The sequence below is a fragment of the Staurois parvus genome, unplaced genomic scaffold, assembly GCF_062004578.1.
Source record: "Staurois parvus isolate SC_StPar_1 unplaced genomic scaffold, SC_StPar_1.0 ptg000498l, whole genome shotgun sequence".
NCBI lineage: Eukaryota > Metazoa > Chordata > Amphibia > Anura > Ranidae > Staurois > Staurois parvus.
Genome location: NW_028318294.1, coordinates 14,153,246 through 14,172,776, shown reverse-complemented (window position 1 = coordinate 14,172,776; position 19,531 = coordinate 14,153,246). Strand labels below are relative to the sequence as shown.

The window sequence follows — 19,531 nt, the reverse complement described above, 5'->3', positions numbered from 1 at the left end:
GCAATAGAAACCACTGTTAGATAGTTGGAATACAAGAAAGAATAAAGTGTAACTATAGACAAAACTTTTTTTAAGTTTTGGAAAGAGTGGAGAGGGATTAGACCTCTGGTTGTTATTGCTGCCTCCGTTAGGGAGATTCACCCTCTCTATTTTTCCTGTTTATCATTATCAATGAGCCTGGGTTCCCACGGATGTGGTGCGGAATTCACACTGGTTTCTGTGCGATTTCCGCATCGCATCATAATCGCACCACATTCATACAAACCGCTGCAGGTGAGTACTTTAAGTTGACACCCCGAACTCAGCTCGCAAAACACGGTGCGATGTGCAGAATCGGATCGCATGAGTGTGAACACCCATGCGATCAGATTCTGGTGTGGACAAAAAAAGGGTCCTGCACTTTTCAGGAATTCCCTATCCAGCTGCTGCACATGTATAAGGGGCATGAATACATGTGGATTAACCACTCCCACTTTTAACCACACCTACAAAACCACACCCTCATTTGCAGCCACACTCACAAAATCATGTCTCCATTTTTAACATGCTCTGAAACAATTGGTCACAGAGACGTTTGGAACAAGGGGCAATTTCTTCATAATAAGGCATTGGACATGATTTTTTAAAGCACTCTGAATGCCAATCAAAGCCCATTTCACTAAATAAAATGGTTATCTTAGTGGGAGATCAGCAGAGCTGGGGGTTACTAATGAGTGGGAGATCAGCAGAGCTGGGGGTTACTAATGAGTGGGAGATCAGCAGAGCCGGGGGTTACTAATGAGTGGGAGATCAGCAGAGCTTGGGGTTACTAATGAGTGGGAGATCAGCAGAGCTGGGGGTTACTAATGAGTGGGAGATCAGCAGAGCTGTGGGTTACTAATAAGTGGGAGATCAGCAGAGCTGGGGGTTCTATTGAGTGGGAAATCAACAGAGCTGGGGGTTACTATTGAGTGGGGGATCAGCAGAGCTGGGGGTTACTATTGAGTGTGGGATCAGCAGACCTGGGGGTTACTATTGAGTGGGGGATCAGCAGAGCTGGGGGTTACTGTTGAGCAGGGGATCAGCAGAGCTGGGGGTTACTATTAAGTGGGGGATCAGCAGAGCAGGGAGTTACTAATGAAAGGGGGATCAGCAGAGCTGGGGGTTATTATTGAGTGTAGGATCAGCAGAGCTTGGGGTTACTAGTGAATGGGGAATCAGCAGAGCTGGGGATTACTATTGAGTGGGGGATCAGCAGAGCTGGGGGTACTACTGAACAGGGGATCTGCTGAATGAGGGTACTAATAAGTTGTGGATCTGCTGAACTAGGGTACCAATGCTGAACAGAGGTACCCTAGTATCTGCTAAGTGGAGGTACTACTGAGCCAGTATAAAGATAAAATACCTTGGGCACCATGATAAGGGACATTATGTGACAACATGGACTGCCACTCATGCGCAGGTCATTCTAGCTGCGTCATTTTGGAATAATGTTTGAGCAGCGTGACTTGAGTTAGAGCCTGTGCACCTCAATGTATACTCTATGCTGCCTGGCTCCTATGGATGATTCCAGAGACACTCATTTCCAGTAACAGACCCCTTACAATGGGAACTGGGCCTGGAAACTGGGAAGAATGGCAACCTTATCCTGGCAGACTCACTTAAGTGGGTTCAGGCTAGGATCTCAACATGCCTGAGCTCATCCCTATTGACCATCACAACAATGTACTGTGAGCTGTAGATATAGTAATTATTAGCAGGGGTTTCCTGAGACCAGAAAGTTATTTTAGGGGTTCCTCCAGGAAGAGGTAGAGAGATTTTGGTCCAGCCTTCTTCTCTTTAGCAGCACAAAGTCATCTAAATCTAGCGAGTTGACCATCGCTGTTCTACCCCATCCTTCCCGCAATGTTTTTAAGCTGCTCTGTCTGCAGCCTCCAGCAGATGGTCGGTAAATTCAGATCTGAGAGGAATCTGAAAGCAATTACAACATTGTGAGTCTGAAATATGCTGCTGGATAATACGGAGGGATGATTACTTCATGGAAGCAGATGCTCCATAGATCCTGCAAAACAAATAAAGACTTCTCTCCTTTGGGAATAATTCTCTGCTGAATACACAACAGATCACATTAAACTGATAGAGTGCAGGTGATTGCAGAATCTGAGACTCTACAGAAGGTGGCAGACGGCTATTCTCACACTGCAATTTTCTATATAATGATGTTGTGTTGGGGGGGGGGGGGGGGGTAGACTGCTCCCTTTCACACATAGCTGGCCTAAAAGTAGACAAGTATTTCTCAACCTTTTTTCAATCACGGCACCCTTTGAAATTATGGACAGTCCCAATGGCGGACTGACCATTTGGAAACTCGGGCACTGCCCAAGGGCCCGGGGTCAGTAGGGGGCCCCATGAGATGCCCCTGGTACATTTTTCATAGGCTTTTTTGAGCTTGGGCAAGGACACAGGGGCCCCATGATCTCCTATTGCCCAGGGGCCCCATGAGTTGTCAGTCTTGCCCTGGACAGTCCCGAAGCACCCTTTAAAATTGTGGACAGTCTTGAGGCACCCCATTTTAGAATGGGGTGCCTCAAGACTGTCCATAATTTTAAAGGGTGCCTCGAGACTATCCTGAATCTTAAAAGGGCACCCCATTCTAAAATGTGAAAAACTATTCTAATATTTGTCCAGATCCAACACACTTTTGCACACTGGTACTGACTAGTAATATACTAAAGGGTGCAGTGCTGGTAAAAATCACAAATATAATGTATATATGCTAAATTCATATATAGATAATTAATCATCAATAAGGTGACATTGTGCAAATTCATATGCAACTAGAACAGCAATGGGCAAACTACGGCCCGCGGGCCGTATACGGCCCGGCGGACCTTTTAATCCGGCCCGCGGAGCGTGATACTGTCAGGATGGCTGTCAGGATGTGTGTAGGCGGGGCAGCGTGACGAACGTGAGGGGAGCTAGGCTCCTCTCACAGTCCGCCCTGAAGACTGGTGTAGCATGAAAATCTGTTTCCTATGAGGATCTGTCCCCCTCGACGTATCTGCGCATGTGCCGGAGATCGCCGATCGGCTGCTAATGCCTGAAACTGGCACATGCGCAGATACGTGGAGGGGGACAGATCCTCATAGGAGACAGATTTTCATGCTACACCGGAACGGCGCGGGAACACGGCGAGAGGAACGCGCGGAGCAAAGGTAAGTGAATTGACACAGGGGGGACTTAATATGGGGGATGAATTAATATGGGGAATGAATTACTATATGGGGGATGAATTACTATGGGGGATGAATTACTATATGGGGAATTAATTACTATGGGGGATGAATTACTATATGGGGGATGAATTACTATGGGGGATGAATTACTATATGGGGAATGAATTACTATATGGGGGATGAATTACTATGGGGGATGAATTACTATGGGGGATGAATTACTATATGGGGGATGAATTACTATATGGGGGATGAATTACTATGGGGGATGAATTACTATATGGGGGATGAATTACTATGGGGGATGAATTACTATATGGGGGATGAATTACTATATGGGGGATGAATTACTATATGAGGGATGAATTACTATATGGGGGATGAATTACTATGGGGGATGAATTACTCTATGGGGGATGAATTACTATGTGGGGGATGAATTACTATGGGGGATGAATTACTATATGGGGGATGAATTACTATATGGGGGATGAATTACTATATGAGGGATGAATTACTATATGGGGGATGAATTACTATGGGGGATGAATTACTCTATGGGGGATGAATTACTATGTGGGGGATGAATTACTATGGGGGATGAATTACTATATGGGGGATGAATTACTATGGGGGATGAATTACTATGGGGGATGAATTACTATATGGAGGATGAATTACTATATGGGGGATGAATTACTATGGGGGATGAATTACTAAATGGGGGATGAATTACTATATGGGGGATGAATTACTCTATGGGGGATGAATTACTATATGGGGGATGAATTACTATGGGGGATGAATTACTATGGGGGATGAATTACTATATGGGGGATGAATTACTATGGGGGATGAATTACTATATGGGGGATGAATTACTATATGGGGAATGAATTACTATATGGGGGATTAATTACTATGCTTACTATGGGGGAATATTACTATACTTACTATGGATGACACATACACATCATTCATCTACTCTTGGTCCAGCCCCTGGGTCCAATATATGAACCCATTGTGGCCCTCAAGTCAAAAAGTTTGCCCACCCCTGAACTAGAATCTGTGACTAATATTGCAAAACAAAAAAAAATAAATAAATAAAATTTTTAGCATACACATTTTATTTTATTTCTATTTTATTTTTTTGTGTTTTTTTTTTTTGTTAGTTTTTTTTGTTTTGCAATATTAGTCACAGATTCTAGTTGCATATGAATTTGCACAATGTCACCTTATTGATGATTAATTATCTATATAAGATTTTAGCATATATACATTATATTTGTGATTTTTACCAGCGCTGCACCCTTTTAGTATATTACTGTTTACCTGAAGGTCTTATATGGTGCCTTTGGTGCATGGTCGCTATTCCCTGTGTTGATTGAGCGCTCACTTATTTTCAACTTCCTAGTACTGACTAGTATTCCAATGATTCTCTTCCCTCTCAGTTTTTTTCCATCACTGACCTAATATGCCCCAGCATTGATGGGGGGGTCCAACTAGGATGCTGTGCAGGCAGCTGACATCCTCCTTATCAACTGATGATGCCATTGGTTGTCAGGACTCCGGTGGCTAGAAGGTCATAAATGGTACGCAATGAAAACCTGCGACTGTGTAACTAAAAGGCAGGCTTGTTCCACTCGCTGGCTTGTATACAAGTTTTGGGGAATTTTTAGACATTTTGCCAAGGCACCCCTGAAGAAACCTCAAGGCACCCCAGGGTGCCAGGGCAGCCTGGTTGAGAAAGGCTGAAGTAGACCTTCTCCCCCATTGCCCAAACTAAAATAAAGGCACAATTAGAAACGTTGTGTAATGGCAATGATAAAACAACATTTATTTACTTGTAACTCCAGGCTTTGGTTTTCTTCAACAGCTTTGTCAATTGTTCACAGCAGCCATTCACAGTAAGGGCAGAGGATCCTCTCACCCTTTACTTCTCATAAATTGTTGCCTCCCCTCTCTGATGAGGCAAAGAAAGATCCTGTGCATTCGATGCTTTGGATACAAAGAAAACAAAACAGAGGGCGCACCGGCCTAGTGCATTATCGTAAAAGATATTTATTGAAAGGATAAAAAGTAAGTATCGTACTCACAATTGACATACAGGTCAAAGGCACATCACACTGAATGACGGTGTCCAATCCACACTGCATATAAATCCACAATTGGAACCCTGGACTTCCAACAAGCTAACGCGTTTCGAGGGCATAGTCTCTTCTTCAGAGCTCGGAAGGTTGGCTCTGAAGAAGAGGCTAAGTCCTTGAAACGCATTAGCCTGTTGGAAGTCCAGGGTTCCAATTGTTGATTTATATGCAGTGTGGATTTGACATCGTTGTTCAGTGTGATGTGCCTTTGACCTGTCAATTGTGAGTACGATACTTACTTTATATCCTTTCAATAAATATTATGATAATGCACTAGGCCGGTGTGCCCTCTGTTTGTTTTATTTGTAACCAGTGACATTGGACTACCCCGGTCCGATGAGGGCAACAAGGAGTGCATTTTCCAGGACATCTGAGATGTAACGATAGCCCTAGCTAAGTCCATCCCCAAGCGCAGGAGTACATCCCCAAGCGCAGGAGTACAGAGTTTGCTGTGTTTTTGTTGCATTCAATGCTTTACCTGGGAACAGTCATCTGTGGGGGGAATACGTTTCCCCAAAAATTTCACAAGATGTTGAATTTTTTTTTAACAAAGTCTTCCTAGAAGGAACTGGTTATGTCACCAATGCCTCAGGAAACTGGAAGTGGACTACAAAGGTAAATATCTAAGTACCGGTAAATCTGTTTTTTTTTACAAATGACTACAGGGTAATGTGAGAAAAGCAAGCAGAGTTGCATGCAGCAAGGGATTTTTGTTTTTGGTGGAAAGGTTCTCTTTACGTCTTGTTCACACGGCCATACTTAAGTGTGTACCCAAGCAAGCACCATGTTTGGTCGCATGGGGATGCACAGGTGTTTGGTGCATTCTCATGCAGGGAGTCCCTTTCATGTCAGTTGGGATCCAGAGACTAAACTTGACACAGCTGCTGCTCAAAATTTAACAGCCATGCCGGTTCCTGAATGCAGACAGTGTGCGTTTGGTGACCCACACGCAAGCGAACCTGCATGGCTGTCAAACTGGGGGCACCAGCTGTGTCCGTGCAGCCTCTGCATCCCAGTTGACATGAATGGGACTGCCTTCACTGTGATGCACAGAACACCTGTCATCCCCATGCAGGCAAGCACAGCCCTCGCATGGTTGTATGCTTACGTACACCCATGTGAACCAAGCCCTACTAAGGTATCAAGAGATGCAGCACCTTGTGATGGTTGCAACCAGGGGCGGACTGATCATTGGGGAACTCGGCCACTGGCCGAGGGCCCAGGGTCAGTAGGGTGCCCCATGAGACGTCCCTGGTACCTTTCATAGGCTTTTTTCGGTGTGGTTTGGGTGTGGGAGAGGACACAGAGGCCCCATGATCCCCTATTGCCCGGGGGCCCCATGAGTTGTCAGTCCGCCCCTGGTTGCAGCTACCCATGTTAATCTTCAATTTGATGCATATTTTCCTTTGCAGCATCTTTAGGTCGCAGGTTCAGATTGTACATCACTTTTCACTGGTTAAAGTGGAACTAAAAGACAATTTTTAATTTTTTTGCCAACAGGCAGGCTCTTTATTGAAGAAGAGACATGTAATGTGCATTCATGCACATCTCCATTTACATTTCCGGAACATTGCCAGTGCGCAGGGATGAATGACTCCAGTGCATAATGGGAGTGATGCCATCCCACACCTGCCAATCAGGACAGCCAAAGACTGTCTCCTGGAAGAAGCCAGGTAGAAGATGCTGTTCCTGGTGGGGGAGCTCATGGGTGTTGGACCATTGGAGCATAGGTCAAAGTCTATGGTAGGCTTAGGCTGGATGGAGCTGAACACTGTACCAGGTGATACTTGTTTTTAAGACCCTATGCATTCAGGGATGAATACCCTAAACACAGAAGTCCTGCTTTCTGGACATTTGTCCCTGTAGACATAGGGGTTGATTTAATAAAGGCAAATAGACTTTGCAAAGTGCTCCAGAGCTTAGTAAATGATTTAACACTTCACTTTGCATGGGATACCCAATCATGTTCAAGCAAAAAAACCCAGCATTTTTTACTTGCACATGACTGGTGTCAGGGTCCTGTCCACGGCAGACGTTCTGGAAGATCTGGCATTTCTACAAGTACTCTGCATGGCCGCAGAAGTACACATCAGCCTCAGTTTGGTGCCAGACGGCCTTTATAAGGAGGCTTATCACTTCCTCAAGTTGCTGGATGATCACTAGCTCCCCGTGCCCTTTTCCTGTTTCCTGTGATTTTGACCCGTGATTTCCTGTTACCGACTCTGGTTGCTCCTGGACTCTGCTTTACCCCTGATCTGACCTCGGCTTGGTTTACGGATACTCCCTCTCTCTCGCTCCTCTGTGTATGACCTCGGCTATCCCATCTGACTACGTCTGCTTTGATTCCCACCTGATACCTGACCTTGGCTTGAACCGACTACCCAGTAAACATCTAAATCCTGGAAGGGCTTGCATACCACGCACAGGCGCCTCCTGTCTGCAGACTTATCTCTGTGCACCAGCTTTGCCTCTAAGTGGACCACCAACCAGCACTCCTACAGGCGACCTGTGCAACTTTGGGCCTGACTCCCGCTGTCCCACTCTCAGGGGAGTCAGGAACTTATCCGCAAGGGAAGCCCTCTCTCCATTGGTCTCCATCACCAGGTACATGATAACTGGACAATAGAAGTCAGCAGAGCTTCTGCTCATTTACTAAGCTCTGGAGCAACTGCACTTGCAGAGTGCACAGTCTATTTGCCTTTATTAAATCAACCCCACAGAGTCCTGCGGCTGAAAAAGCCAAAATGCTGTAATGAGTCCTACTCACATTTAGGACCTTCCCTGGGTCTTCTGCATTTTGGTTAATCGTTCATGAACACATAGGGCCCTAAGCACAAGTACCACTTGGTACAGTGTTTATTTATTTATTTCAGGTACTTATATAGCGCCATCAATTTACGCAGCGCTTTACATATATATTGTACATTCACATCGGTCCCTAACCCTCAAGGGGTGTACAATCTAAGGTCCCTAACTCACATTCATACATACACATACTAGGGCCAATTTAGACAGGAGCCAATTCACCTACCAACATGTCTTTGGAGTGTGTGAGGAAACTGGAGTACCTGGAGGAAACCCACGCAGGCACAGGGAGAACATGCAAACTCCAGGCAGGTGGTGCTGTGGTTGGGATCAGTGTTCAGCCTTGTCCAGCAGCAGCCTGCCATAGACTTTGATAGCCTGCAGGCAGTGGAGCTGCTGTACCTGCCCCTCCCAGGGGGCACTAAAATGCCAGGAGGGTCTCACAGCAACTAGATCCCCCCATATGCAAGGTATCCTAATCTGGGAGAATTATTTTAACAGTCTTTGTCTATGAGAGGCAGTTATGTGTTCCAACATCACAAGCAGGTTTGCTCCAGGATCACCAGATTACAAACAAAGGGAGTAGGGTGGACTGGTGCACTGCATCAATTCCTAAAGCTCAACTACTCCGCAGGTTGGAGAGGCTCCCTGGTTGCACCTTAGGGTGTCATATTTTCAGTTTTGACTGAAGTGTACCTTTAACCTATTATCACCGTAGCCCTTAATTCCTCTTAGGAACTGTTCACACTGACATTCGGTTAATGTCATCATCGGACCGAGCGATCAAAACAGTTCATCTATTAAATTCTGCCACTACTTAATTTAAACTAAATTCACCGTGAAGGGCAGCAAGAAGTCTTCTGTCTGAGCCTCTAATCTTTCCCTCTCCATTTCACATCAAATAAAGCAGATGAGCTCTATGATATCAACCACACCGGTATTTCATTCATTCTCCTAATAGGACATATTAGCATGATGGCCATTTATCCCGCCTGTCAACTGTGATTTACGTAAATTGTCCCTTCACTGACTCAGAAAGTGAAAAAAAAAAAAAAGAAGTTAATGCAGTATTTATTCCAAATCTAATTTGAAACACGGTAAAATAAAAAATGGACAAACTCAGTAGCCAGCAAATTGAGTAGAGGTTAAGTCAATTAAATTAATAGTGTCTTAGAACCTGCCACCAGTCAATGTCTTATTGTGAAGACATCTTGTGCAGAGAGCGGCTGAAGAGTATCGACTGTTTTTGTGTTTATTTTATTTAAAGCTGAACCCCATGATCCTGTGCAGTCTAGACCAGCCTTTCTCAACCATGGTTCCGTGGTTGCTCAGGGTTCTTTGAGCAGTCGTGGTTTAATCTCCTGCCTAAAGGAGCCTGTATAGTTCTCTCACCCTCGTCATTTGGCAGAGCTATCGGCATGGCACCTGTGGAGCTTCTCTTTTATATGATCACGTCAGGTATCTGTAAGGGACCATTCTTCTCAATGACCACCTTCATAAGAAGCATTCTTTCCACTGACCACCCATGTATTGGGGCATCACACTGACCATCACTTTTATGGGCATTCTTTTCAATGGCTACAAGCGTAAGGGGGCCTTCCTCTTACTGTCCACCAATGTGGTTTAGCTAGAGCAATCTGCAGATATAAAAAATTTTTAGCAGACGTTCCTGGGGACCAGGGGCAGACTGACAACTCATGGGGCCCCCGTGCAATGAGGGATCATGGGGCCCCTGTGTCCTCGCCCACACTCAAACCACACCCAAAAAAGCCTATGAAAGGTACCAGGGACATGTCATGGGGCCCCCTACTAACCCAGGGCCCTCGGGCAGTGCCCGAGTGCCTGAATGGTCAGTCTGCCCCTGCTTGGGACCTAAACAATATTTCAAGGGTTCTTTCATAATAAAAAGGTCAGGAAAGGCTGGTTTAGACCTTCCTCACCCTTTAACCACCCTCAAAAAAATTACTTTAAGGTTTTAAAAAACACATGCCTTGCTTTTCGAGTGATTACTTATTTTAGCCTGTGTGACATCATCCTTCATTAGATTTACTTTGCCCATGTGCAACGTACAACGTGTTTTCTTTGTGGCAAGTTGAATTATTGAGTTTTCCATGATACCATGGGCATGCAGCCGGAGCCCAGGACAGTGCTGCCAATCAGTGGCTTTGGGAGGGTGGCAACTAAGTGCTGCAGAGATTGTACTTGTGATGTCATCATATCAGCGCTCTCATTAAAAAAAAGACACAAAAATGATTTTATGGACCAAGAGACATTTATCCTGAAGGGAGAAAACATTGGCACCCGGTTGCATAAACCTGAACTACCTTGCAACAGAGGGAACGCAGGGCACTTTAGGATGGGGGGGGGGGAAGAATGAAAGAAAGCAATTTTAACCTTTTAGAAAAGGTAAGGAAGCACCTTTAGAACTTGTTGGGCAGCAAAGGGGAAGTAAAAACAGACAGTCGGTCCACGTTTACCACCACCCAAACACCTACCTAAAATTTAATATGGCAGCCGCATGGTATATAGAGTCAAGGACGTAACATTTTGAGGCACATTTTTTACAATCGCTTTCCTTTGACAGGCAGCTCTTTTTGCTAAATGTATGTGCATTTGGCGCATGGCTGAGGCAAGTTATTTCAATGTAGGAAAAAAAATCAGGCATTCAAGAGGAGGTTGTATCCCAATAAATCTAGCTCTTGTATTGAAAGCACATTTTAAAAGGTCAAAACAGGTTCTCAGAATCTGCACACTAAAAGAAACCTAAATATTTGTAAGAGGGGCCAATGATGGTGGCATTCGTCAGATATTTGCATGTATCCCTTTTTTCTGGTTATAGATTGAGACTTTCTGCAAGTCAAATTTGATATCACAACATAGATAGTGTGACAACATACATGAATGTCAAATTAAAGGTTTATTCAAACTTTTCCCTTTTCCTGCAGCATAAAATATGATTTTCACTGCATGAAAAAAACTTTCAAGTAGAAATCTCAATCTTTTGTGTGTGGCTATTTATAAAGGTTCTGATAACCCTTTTTTGTGCATTAACTTGCGATGTGTTAAAGTTACCCTAATCATTAAAATGTCATAAACACTTTAGCATGTTAATGTATTTTCAAAGGTCATTTTCTATATTTTAAAGTGTTACTAAACACACAGCAGTAAAATCAGTCTGTATATGCAGTAAAGCATGCTTGTTATACTCACTGTGGAACGTAATGGGTTAATCCTCTGCATTGTGTAAAAAGGCTGTTTGATCCTGTCTTCCCTGATCCTCCCCTTCTTTTGCTGTCCCCAATCCATCTGCCATAGTTAGAGTTGCAGTGGTAAGTCTGCACATGCTCTGTTTGGTGTGCATTGCTAGAGATTTTTTTGGGGGGAGGGTGCATGTGATTGGTGCAGGGCCAATCAGCACTGCCCAGACAGAGGGTCAGGGGTTATGCAGCCTCATAAGACAGTCAGGGAAGAATGAAAACTCCTCCTACAAGCTTTAACCAATACTCAGCTGGACACTGATAGGAGTCATAAGTCTACTATATACTGCTGATGAGAAAAGGTATTTAGCAGTTTGTATTTACTAAAATAATTGCATTGCTGTGTTCTGTGTACTGTGGAAGACTCGATATTGCGAATGCACAGTCATGGGTTTAGTAGCAATTTAGGTATCTTTCACTAAAATAATACCTGGTAATCCTGCCATGAAGGTCCTTGTTCAGACACTTCCTGTTATAGAGTGACAACGCTCTGTCCATGATTCCCAGTTGTGCTCCTGCGTTGTTCCACATTCATACTTTTTATGATACACAGTGCTTTAGCAAATTAGGGTTTCCATCTACTTCAAGGTAGTTCTCAATGAGCCTCAAGATGCAAAAAAATATGCACCTGGACTATTTCTGGCCAATGCCAAGTAGACCCACTTTTGATAGATTCTAGAAAATCAGGTTTAGCTGGATTGAATTATCAACTTCTTTGATATATGAATCTATTATGCTCACTAGTTTTCCACATTGAAAGGCTTGACGCACTTTAAAGAATGGGGCTTGGGGTACTGGGTCAGAGGGAGAGGATGGGGCTTGGGGTACTGGGTCAGAGGTAGATAATGGGTTTGGGGTACTGGGTCAGAGGGAGAGGATGGGGATTGGGGTACCAGGTCAGAGGTAGATAATGGGGCTTGGGGTACTGGGTCAGAGGGAGAGGATGGGGCTTGGGGTACTGGGTCAGAGGTAGACAATGGGGCTTGGGGTACTGGGTCAGAGGGAGAGGATAGGCCTTGCGGTACTGGGTCAGAGGGAGAGGATGGGGCTTGGGGTACTGGGTCAGAGGTAGATAATGGGGTTTGGGGTACTGGGTCAGAGGGAGAGGATGTGGATTGGGGTACTGGGTCCGAGGAAGATAATGGGGTTTGGGGTACTGGGTCAGAGGGAGAGGATGTGGATTGGGGTACCAGGTCAGAGGTAGATAATGGGGCTTGGGCTACTGGGTCAGAGGGAGAGGACAGGCCTTGCGGTACTGGGTCAGAGGTAGAGGATGGGGATTGGGGTACTGGGTCAGAGGTAGATAATGGGGCTTGGGTACAGGGTCAGTGGGAGAGGATAGGCCTTGCGGTACTGCGTTAGAGGGAGAAGATACCTGAAAATGTCCTTAAATATAAGTGGGTGTTGCAGCGACCACCGTCTGGAAACCGAAGACATTTAAGGTGAGAAATACCCTACCAGTACACCAAGGATCTCCAGAACGGGTCCATAACTTTCTTCAGAGATCACATCATAGTGTGACATTTCAGAGCTTAACAAGGTCCCTTCATTTGACACGATGAAGGGGTCCTGCGATGCTCCTAAACATTGCCTTTGTAACCTTGATGTGATTGCTGAATAAAGCTTTGGACCCATTTTGGAGATCCTTGGTGTGCTGACATATTTATCCTCTGTGCAACTAAAGTTGCATCTGAAATTGCATTAGTGTGAACAGAGCCTTAATTATATTTCTTTTACAAATCCTTTAGAATTTATTTACAAATGAAATAAAATATTTTTTCATTGTATTTTTAAAAATTAAAAAAACAAGAGAAATGTATGATTAATGCCTAGTGATAGCATAATTGAACTTCTGAATATGCACATCTAATTTATATAGGAATCCATCAAATTCAGTTCTTACCGTGGTGGAAAATCTGGATAGGAAACACTAAGGCCTAGATATGATGCAAAATCTAAGGCTGGAGACATGTCCCCTGTACAGACGGAACTCAGATCTCCAAAAGAAGGTGCATAGGATATTCCATCTGTGAACAGATAACAATATGTCACTTTAGAGTAATGGTGGGATAAAACTCCTCCCTACCAGCCTTTTGTTCTATGGGAGCTGCCATTGTGGGGATAATGCTATGGGGTTATTTTATGGGATTATTGAAAAGGGGGCCATTTGACTCCCTCCTTACCATCGACTTGGGTACAACCAGTCTGTCAGATTTGTTACATGTGAGATTACCGCCGACAACTATAGCCGCTAGCAGTAATCATGTTTTTCGGGCCGGGAGAACACAATAGCTCTGCGAGAGCCATTATCCCATCACTGACTGCGTCGATGGGGGAATCAAGCAATTTTCTTTCTTTCCACCTGCACCCGCACCCGCAATAAACCATCCACTGCTCATTCTACTTGCCATCTGCAGGATGAAGAAGTGTCACTAGGAGAAAAAGTGCCCCATCATTGGTGTCAGGGGGAGGAATAGTGCCCCATAATTGGTGTCAGTGGGAGGAATATTGCCCCATTGTTGGTGTCTTTGGGATGAATATTGCCCCATTGTTGTTGTCAGAGAGGGGAATATTGCCCCGATGTTGGTGTCAATAGGAAGAATAGTGTCCCATTGTAGAAAAGGTCTTTGGTGTCAGTGGGAGGAAAAGTGCCCCATCATTGGTGTCATTAGAAGGAACTGTGCCCCATCATTGGTGTCACTGGGCCCCATCGTTGGTGTCATTGGGACAAATTGTACCCCTTCGTTGGTGTCGGGCGGGGGGGTATTATGCTCCATTGTTGGTATCAGTGGAAGGAATAGTGCCCCAAGGGCCAGATAAAAGCTAGTGAATGGGTTGCATTTGGCCCCAATCTGGTATGGAGACCACTTCTGTAGAGGAAAGATGTGCATAGTTACTGATTCCCTGGGCGCTCTGGGCGAGTTACATGATCAGCTCCCAGCACTGGCTTCAGGAAGAGGATGCAGCACTGCAATGCATGGCTGGTGATGTCACCTATAGACTTTTTGTGGGGCATCTGTTGTCAGCTGTCCCTCCTCTACCCTAAAATCGGCACTGGGAGCCCATCATGTGACTGGACTGGAGCGCCCAGGTAATAGGTAATGGCTGGTACACACTATAATTTTTTTTTTTCATTTAACCTGTTGAACAAAAAAAGAGCTCGGGAAGAGCTGTCTAACTATTTAATTTTAGTGTAATGCTATCACCGTAGCAGCTGCTTGTATTGTTCCCCGGGTCTCCCCTATCTTCACACTGCAGTCAGGCTCAAGGTATTTTCTACAGCCAGGTTCGCGCACACACACACACTTTTGCTTGTTTTCTTCAACGACCAGACTAGTGGATGGTGTTTTTGTATTTTTATTGTAGAACAGGTGATAGGGATGGGGAATTTAGTAAGATACTCCACAATTAGAACTGTTGAAGTCCTGGCTAGAAACAGACAGCAGACTTCTCTTTGGTAATAGCAACAAGTAGTTTAGGAATGAGCAAAGTCCCTTTAGCAGTAGTAGTAGTAGCAGGGCAGAGCTCCTCAGGTACAAGCTAGTTACAGCAGACTGTGGAAGTCCAAAAGGAGTAGAAACTGAGCAAAGTCCCTTGCAGTAGGAACAGTTGGACAAGCTCTTCAGAACACCAGCCAGTGTTCCCTTTTTCTCAGACCCACGCTGACTATAAAGCAGCAGAGAGGTAGCAAAGCACACAGAGTCCCCAAGATCTCTCAGTCTCTGTACTCACAAGGCCCAAGGACAGAATGGTAGCCTCCTTCCAATCTTCCAAATGATGCCCTCCAGTGATATCAGACAGATTTTGGAAGACAGCTCCCGTCAGCTTACTAAAGAACCAGTGTCACTCTCTCTCATACTTTAGGCCTTTAGGTTGCCCACCTGAGGCCACATGGCAGCATGTGCCAGGTGAGGCAAGCTTGCCTCTATCCTGGCTGGTGCAATCCTCTCCTGGAAATACCCTGAGCCCATGTGCTCACAGAATGTAAATACCAGCTCCCAGCATGCAATGGGGCTTCCCTACCCTGTAATTGGCAAGGGCTGTAATCATCATATTAATGCTGTTCATTTGCTTAGCTCATGCCTATGTTCTGGAAGGCTCTCATAGCTTCCAGAAGGCAGGAGGAGCTCAAGACAAACTTAAACTTAGCACCAGAGCATCATGAGCAGACCTGACTAATCAACTGCACCACTCCGTTAAGCAGAATGCCAAACTGAATTTACCTAACAGTCTCTCTTTTAGTCTGAGAAACACAGCTATACTTTTCCTACTTGTACAAAATCCTAGCACCTACCTAGGAGCGTGCTACATTAGTACAATGATCTCCCCGCTGAACTATTGTGTTCTGACAGGGTAACTGCCCCCCTGCCAGAACACACGGGTCAGCGCTCGCAGCCATTGACTGCCAACACTGATCGGATGGGGATCGGATGCTGATTTCCAACATGCCTGTTCAGCCAGCTTCTGTTGGACAGGCTGGTGTACACATAGGCCGAATGTTGGACAGTTTCTGTTGAGCGGGCCAATACCGGACGATATTCCACTCGTGTGTATGGGGTTTAAATATATACATCTTCCCTCTACAGGCTAGTTAGAATAGGACTTAGAATGGGGGTGGGAGCAGGTTTGAGATTAGATAGGTTTAGACCAGACTTCTAATTTAAGTATCTTCTATTCTGATAATCACCTGCAACCTACACATTTACTTACAGCTCAGGGCTTGTTTAACTTGTGGAAGTGAGATGGGGGCGGTGGATGAAATAGATGGTTGAACTGTGGTTTTATGGACTTCTAAGACATGTTCTTCCCAATGCACTGGGCTCCTTATACAATCGAGACACCTAACAGTCATAAGGTCACTCATACGTTTGTCCTCTCTGTCCAATAGTGGAGCAGTGTCAGTTCATACCATAGCTTGGATTTTGAAGGCGCCAGTCTCTTTCTCTCCCATCCTTCCTCAGGCTACCAATGATGATGGTGACACATGAAAGAAAGAGAACCAGTCCAATTACAATTCCTGCCACGACCAATGGGGACACCAGCAATGTGGAATCATGGCTACTTCTCATGTAACCAAAATACTCAGGAAGAGGGTTACTCTGGTTTAGGTGAATCTCTGTAAAACAGATTGGAAAGTATAACTACAACAATAAATAAAAAAGCACAAATATTAAGGTGCAAAGCAAGTCAAAATCTAACTAAACTTTAATTCAACCCCACCCCATTCTAAGTCTGTTCTATCTGCCTTACCAATTCTGAAGTTGCTCCGGGCCGGTCACATAATCTCTCCAGCATCGGCTTCAGCGTAGAGGAGAGTGCTCCCACAATGGCTGCAGAGTCTGGGTGATGACATCAGAATGGGGTCCTGCCATGCATCCAGCTCAGACTCCATGCATGCACTTTATTAACTCTTTCATCTACTTTACCCGGTGGCCAGGATGAGGACCTCTGCTGTGCTGATCTGCTCCTATTGCTATGGGAGGTGGACTGTTCGGGGAGGGATCACCAGAGGTGACTCTCTCACTGCTAGAAGACACCCCACCTATCACAGGTACCATGCTTCATGACAAGCTGCTTGTGCTGATTGCTAGACTTCCATTACCCTTGGTAATCACTTTCTTGTATGCTACACTATTACCTCTTGCAGAGCTGTCTTCATACCCCAACGTGCTTTACTGTCCCAAGCTGCAGACTATGTGTAGTGTACCCATTACTTGCAAACACCCCTTTAAATAACTTCAGACCAGGCATGGCAATGTGTCAAGGCTTTACTTGAGAAACTTAAACATAACAGACAAACAGTTTTTCTTAACCTAAAACCTTTTATAATACCACAGGACAGTGGGTCGGACCCAAAAAGCCAGTGAACTTAGACTGGGAACGGCGGCAAAAACATTAACTCCATTCCTCCCAATAGGGGCAGCAAGCTGTCTAACTAGCAGTAGGCAACCTGCTTACAAGTCCTAAGATTCATAATGGAGTGCTAGGCCAGCAAGAAAAAAGGGTATACAGACACATTGGCTTTTGATGTAAAATTGGAAGAAAAGAAGAACAAAATATTACCATTTGTGCAATATTGCTTTTTCATATTGGTGGGAGCACATGAAAAATCCAGCAACCACATTATTCAGAACATGCAACAGACCCTAAGGGAAATTTATCAAAACTGGAGCAACCAGAATGTTTAACGATCTGTGCTCGGCAACCTATTAACTGCTATTGATCATTTTCAAAACGTAACTGAACACGCTGGAAACAGAAACCGATTGGTTGCCATATGCAGCTGCTCCAGATTCTGTCTGCTCCAGTTTTGATAAATTCCCTCCAAATGTTAATTTCCTTACTACGTAATTTATAGAGGTAGCAATAATAGACAGACTCTTCACCTTTGGCCAATCACTGACACCACAGTGTCAGTTGGAAGGAATGTTCTCACCTCTGAAGTGGCCATAGGTTATATGGGCCAGCTAGTTCTGATGGCTGAGTCAGATTTCCCAAGTTAGGAATTCTGACACCAGTGCATCATCCTGGTCTCAGTGAGTCCAATCACAACATGTCTGCCATGAGCTGGTTTCATTTAAGCCTTTAGTCGGGGCCTAGGTGGTTGTATAAGGCCAGGACATGCCATTAGGTATCTGCCTACAGCCCATAATTCTTACTACACACAATTCTTCTCCCCACAACAAAGTTTGGATCTTGTGAGAGATGAAACATATTCCAACTGATCTGAACTGGAAAATGAGTAATGATCTCAGACCATGTGGTGTCCCAATGTGGAATGATCTCTCCCTTTCTATTGATTTTCAGTCACCAAGTCTGGAGGATTCTTTTGATGGCTAGTGAGGTTGTTGATTATCTGTAGCCAAACGTCTAAGGGAACCTGTCAAAGACTCGTTAACTGTGTTAAGTTTGCCACACACAGTTTCATTTTCCTTCAAACCATCATCAGGGGCGGACTGACAACACATGGGGCCCCCGGGCAATAGGGGATCATGGGGCCCCTGTGTCCTGGCCCAAACTCAAAAAAGCCTATGAAAAAGGTACCAGGGGCATCTCATGGGGCCCCCTACTGACCCCGGGCCCTCGGGCAGTGCCCGAGCTTCCAAATGGTCAGTCCGCCCCTGGTCGGAACATTCTTTCTTAAGCACCATTGAGTTAACTAATTTTGCTTGAAAGCTCATAAAATTACATCCAAACCTGCTATTTGAATGTAATCCCCAACATATTTAACAGGTTTCATCACAATATGTACAATTTTTCCCAATGAAAGAAAAAATTTTCATCCCGCTCCTTCAAATTTTCTCATAACTAGGGCTGAAAACGGACATTGCCCACTAACCATCACAAAATTGAACGAACGTCCAAAAATGAACATTTTTAAACTAAATTCAGCAGGTGCATGGCCAGCTTTGATTCCTCTGACCAAAGTGCCTAGTTAGACTGTTTGAATTTGCATGGAATTCCCAATGTATTGAACAGGTTTAATCACAATGTGTACAATTTTTTCCCAATGAAAGAAAACATTTTCATCCCGCTCCTTCAAATTTTTTCATCACTAGGGCCAAAAACGAATGTTGCCCACTAACCATCACAAAATTGAACGAACGTCCAAAAACGAACATTTTTAAACTAAATTCTACAGATGTATGGCCAGCTTTAATTCCTCTGACCAAGGTGCCTAGTTAGACTATACTACTTTTTTTGTCCATACCTTCACTCCGTAGATGAATTAGGAATATCTATAATATTACCAGTTTACATTCTATATCTAATGTTACACCTGTACAAGTTAATTGGGCACCAGGGATGTAATGTCTATACTCAGCCTAAAATTACTTGTGAAAAAAAAAATAGATGCCAGCAGCAGAATTACGAACCACCTCTGCGTATGTCAAGTCTGTGATACATTCATGCCGCTATTATACAGCAAACGTTTTAGAAGTGTAAAGATTGTGCTGTCTGAGCTACAAGACGTATCTGTCAGACATTTGACTGACAGGCTCTCTGAGATTACATGGAACTCTGTGCATTCAATTTTGATTGGAGGCTATTGTGTAAGGCATTGGAAATATTTAATTGTTCCCGCTGGCATTGTGATAACCCTCAT

At 44.5% G+C, this 19,531-nt stretch overlaps 1 protein-coding gene across 4 annotated transcripts in view; it reads right to left on the bottom strand.

Moving 5' to 3' along the window:
* The window catches only part of BEAN1 (brain expressed associated with NEDD4 1), a 43,103-nt gene that overhangs the window by 8,994 nt on the left and 14,578 nt on the right, over window positions 1-19,531 (bottom strand). For all 4 annotated transcript variants that reach the window (XM_089689830.1, XM_089689829.1, XM_089689831.1 and 1 more), the window contains 2 exons: window positions 16,334-16,540; window positions 13,328-13,451 (listed from right to left, as the gene is read on the bottom strand). In XM_089689830.1, the coding sequence (XP_089545956.1) occupies window positions 13,328-13,451; window positions 16,334-16,540 (331 nt within the window). The remainder of the gene's footprint in view (window positions 1-13,327; window positions 13,452-16,333; window positions 16,541-19,531) is intronic.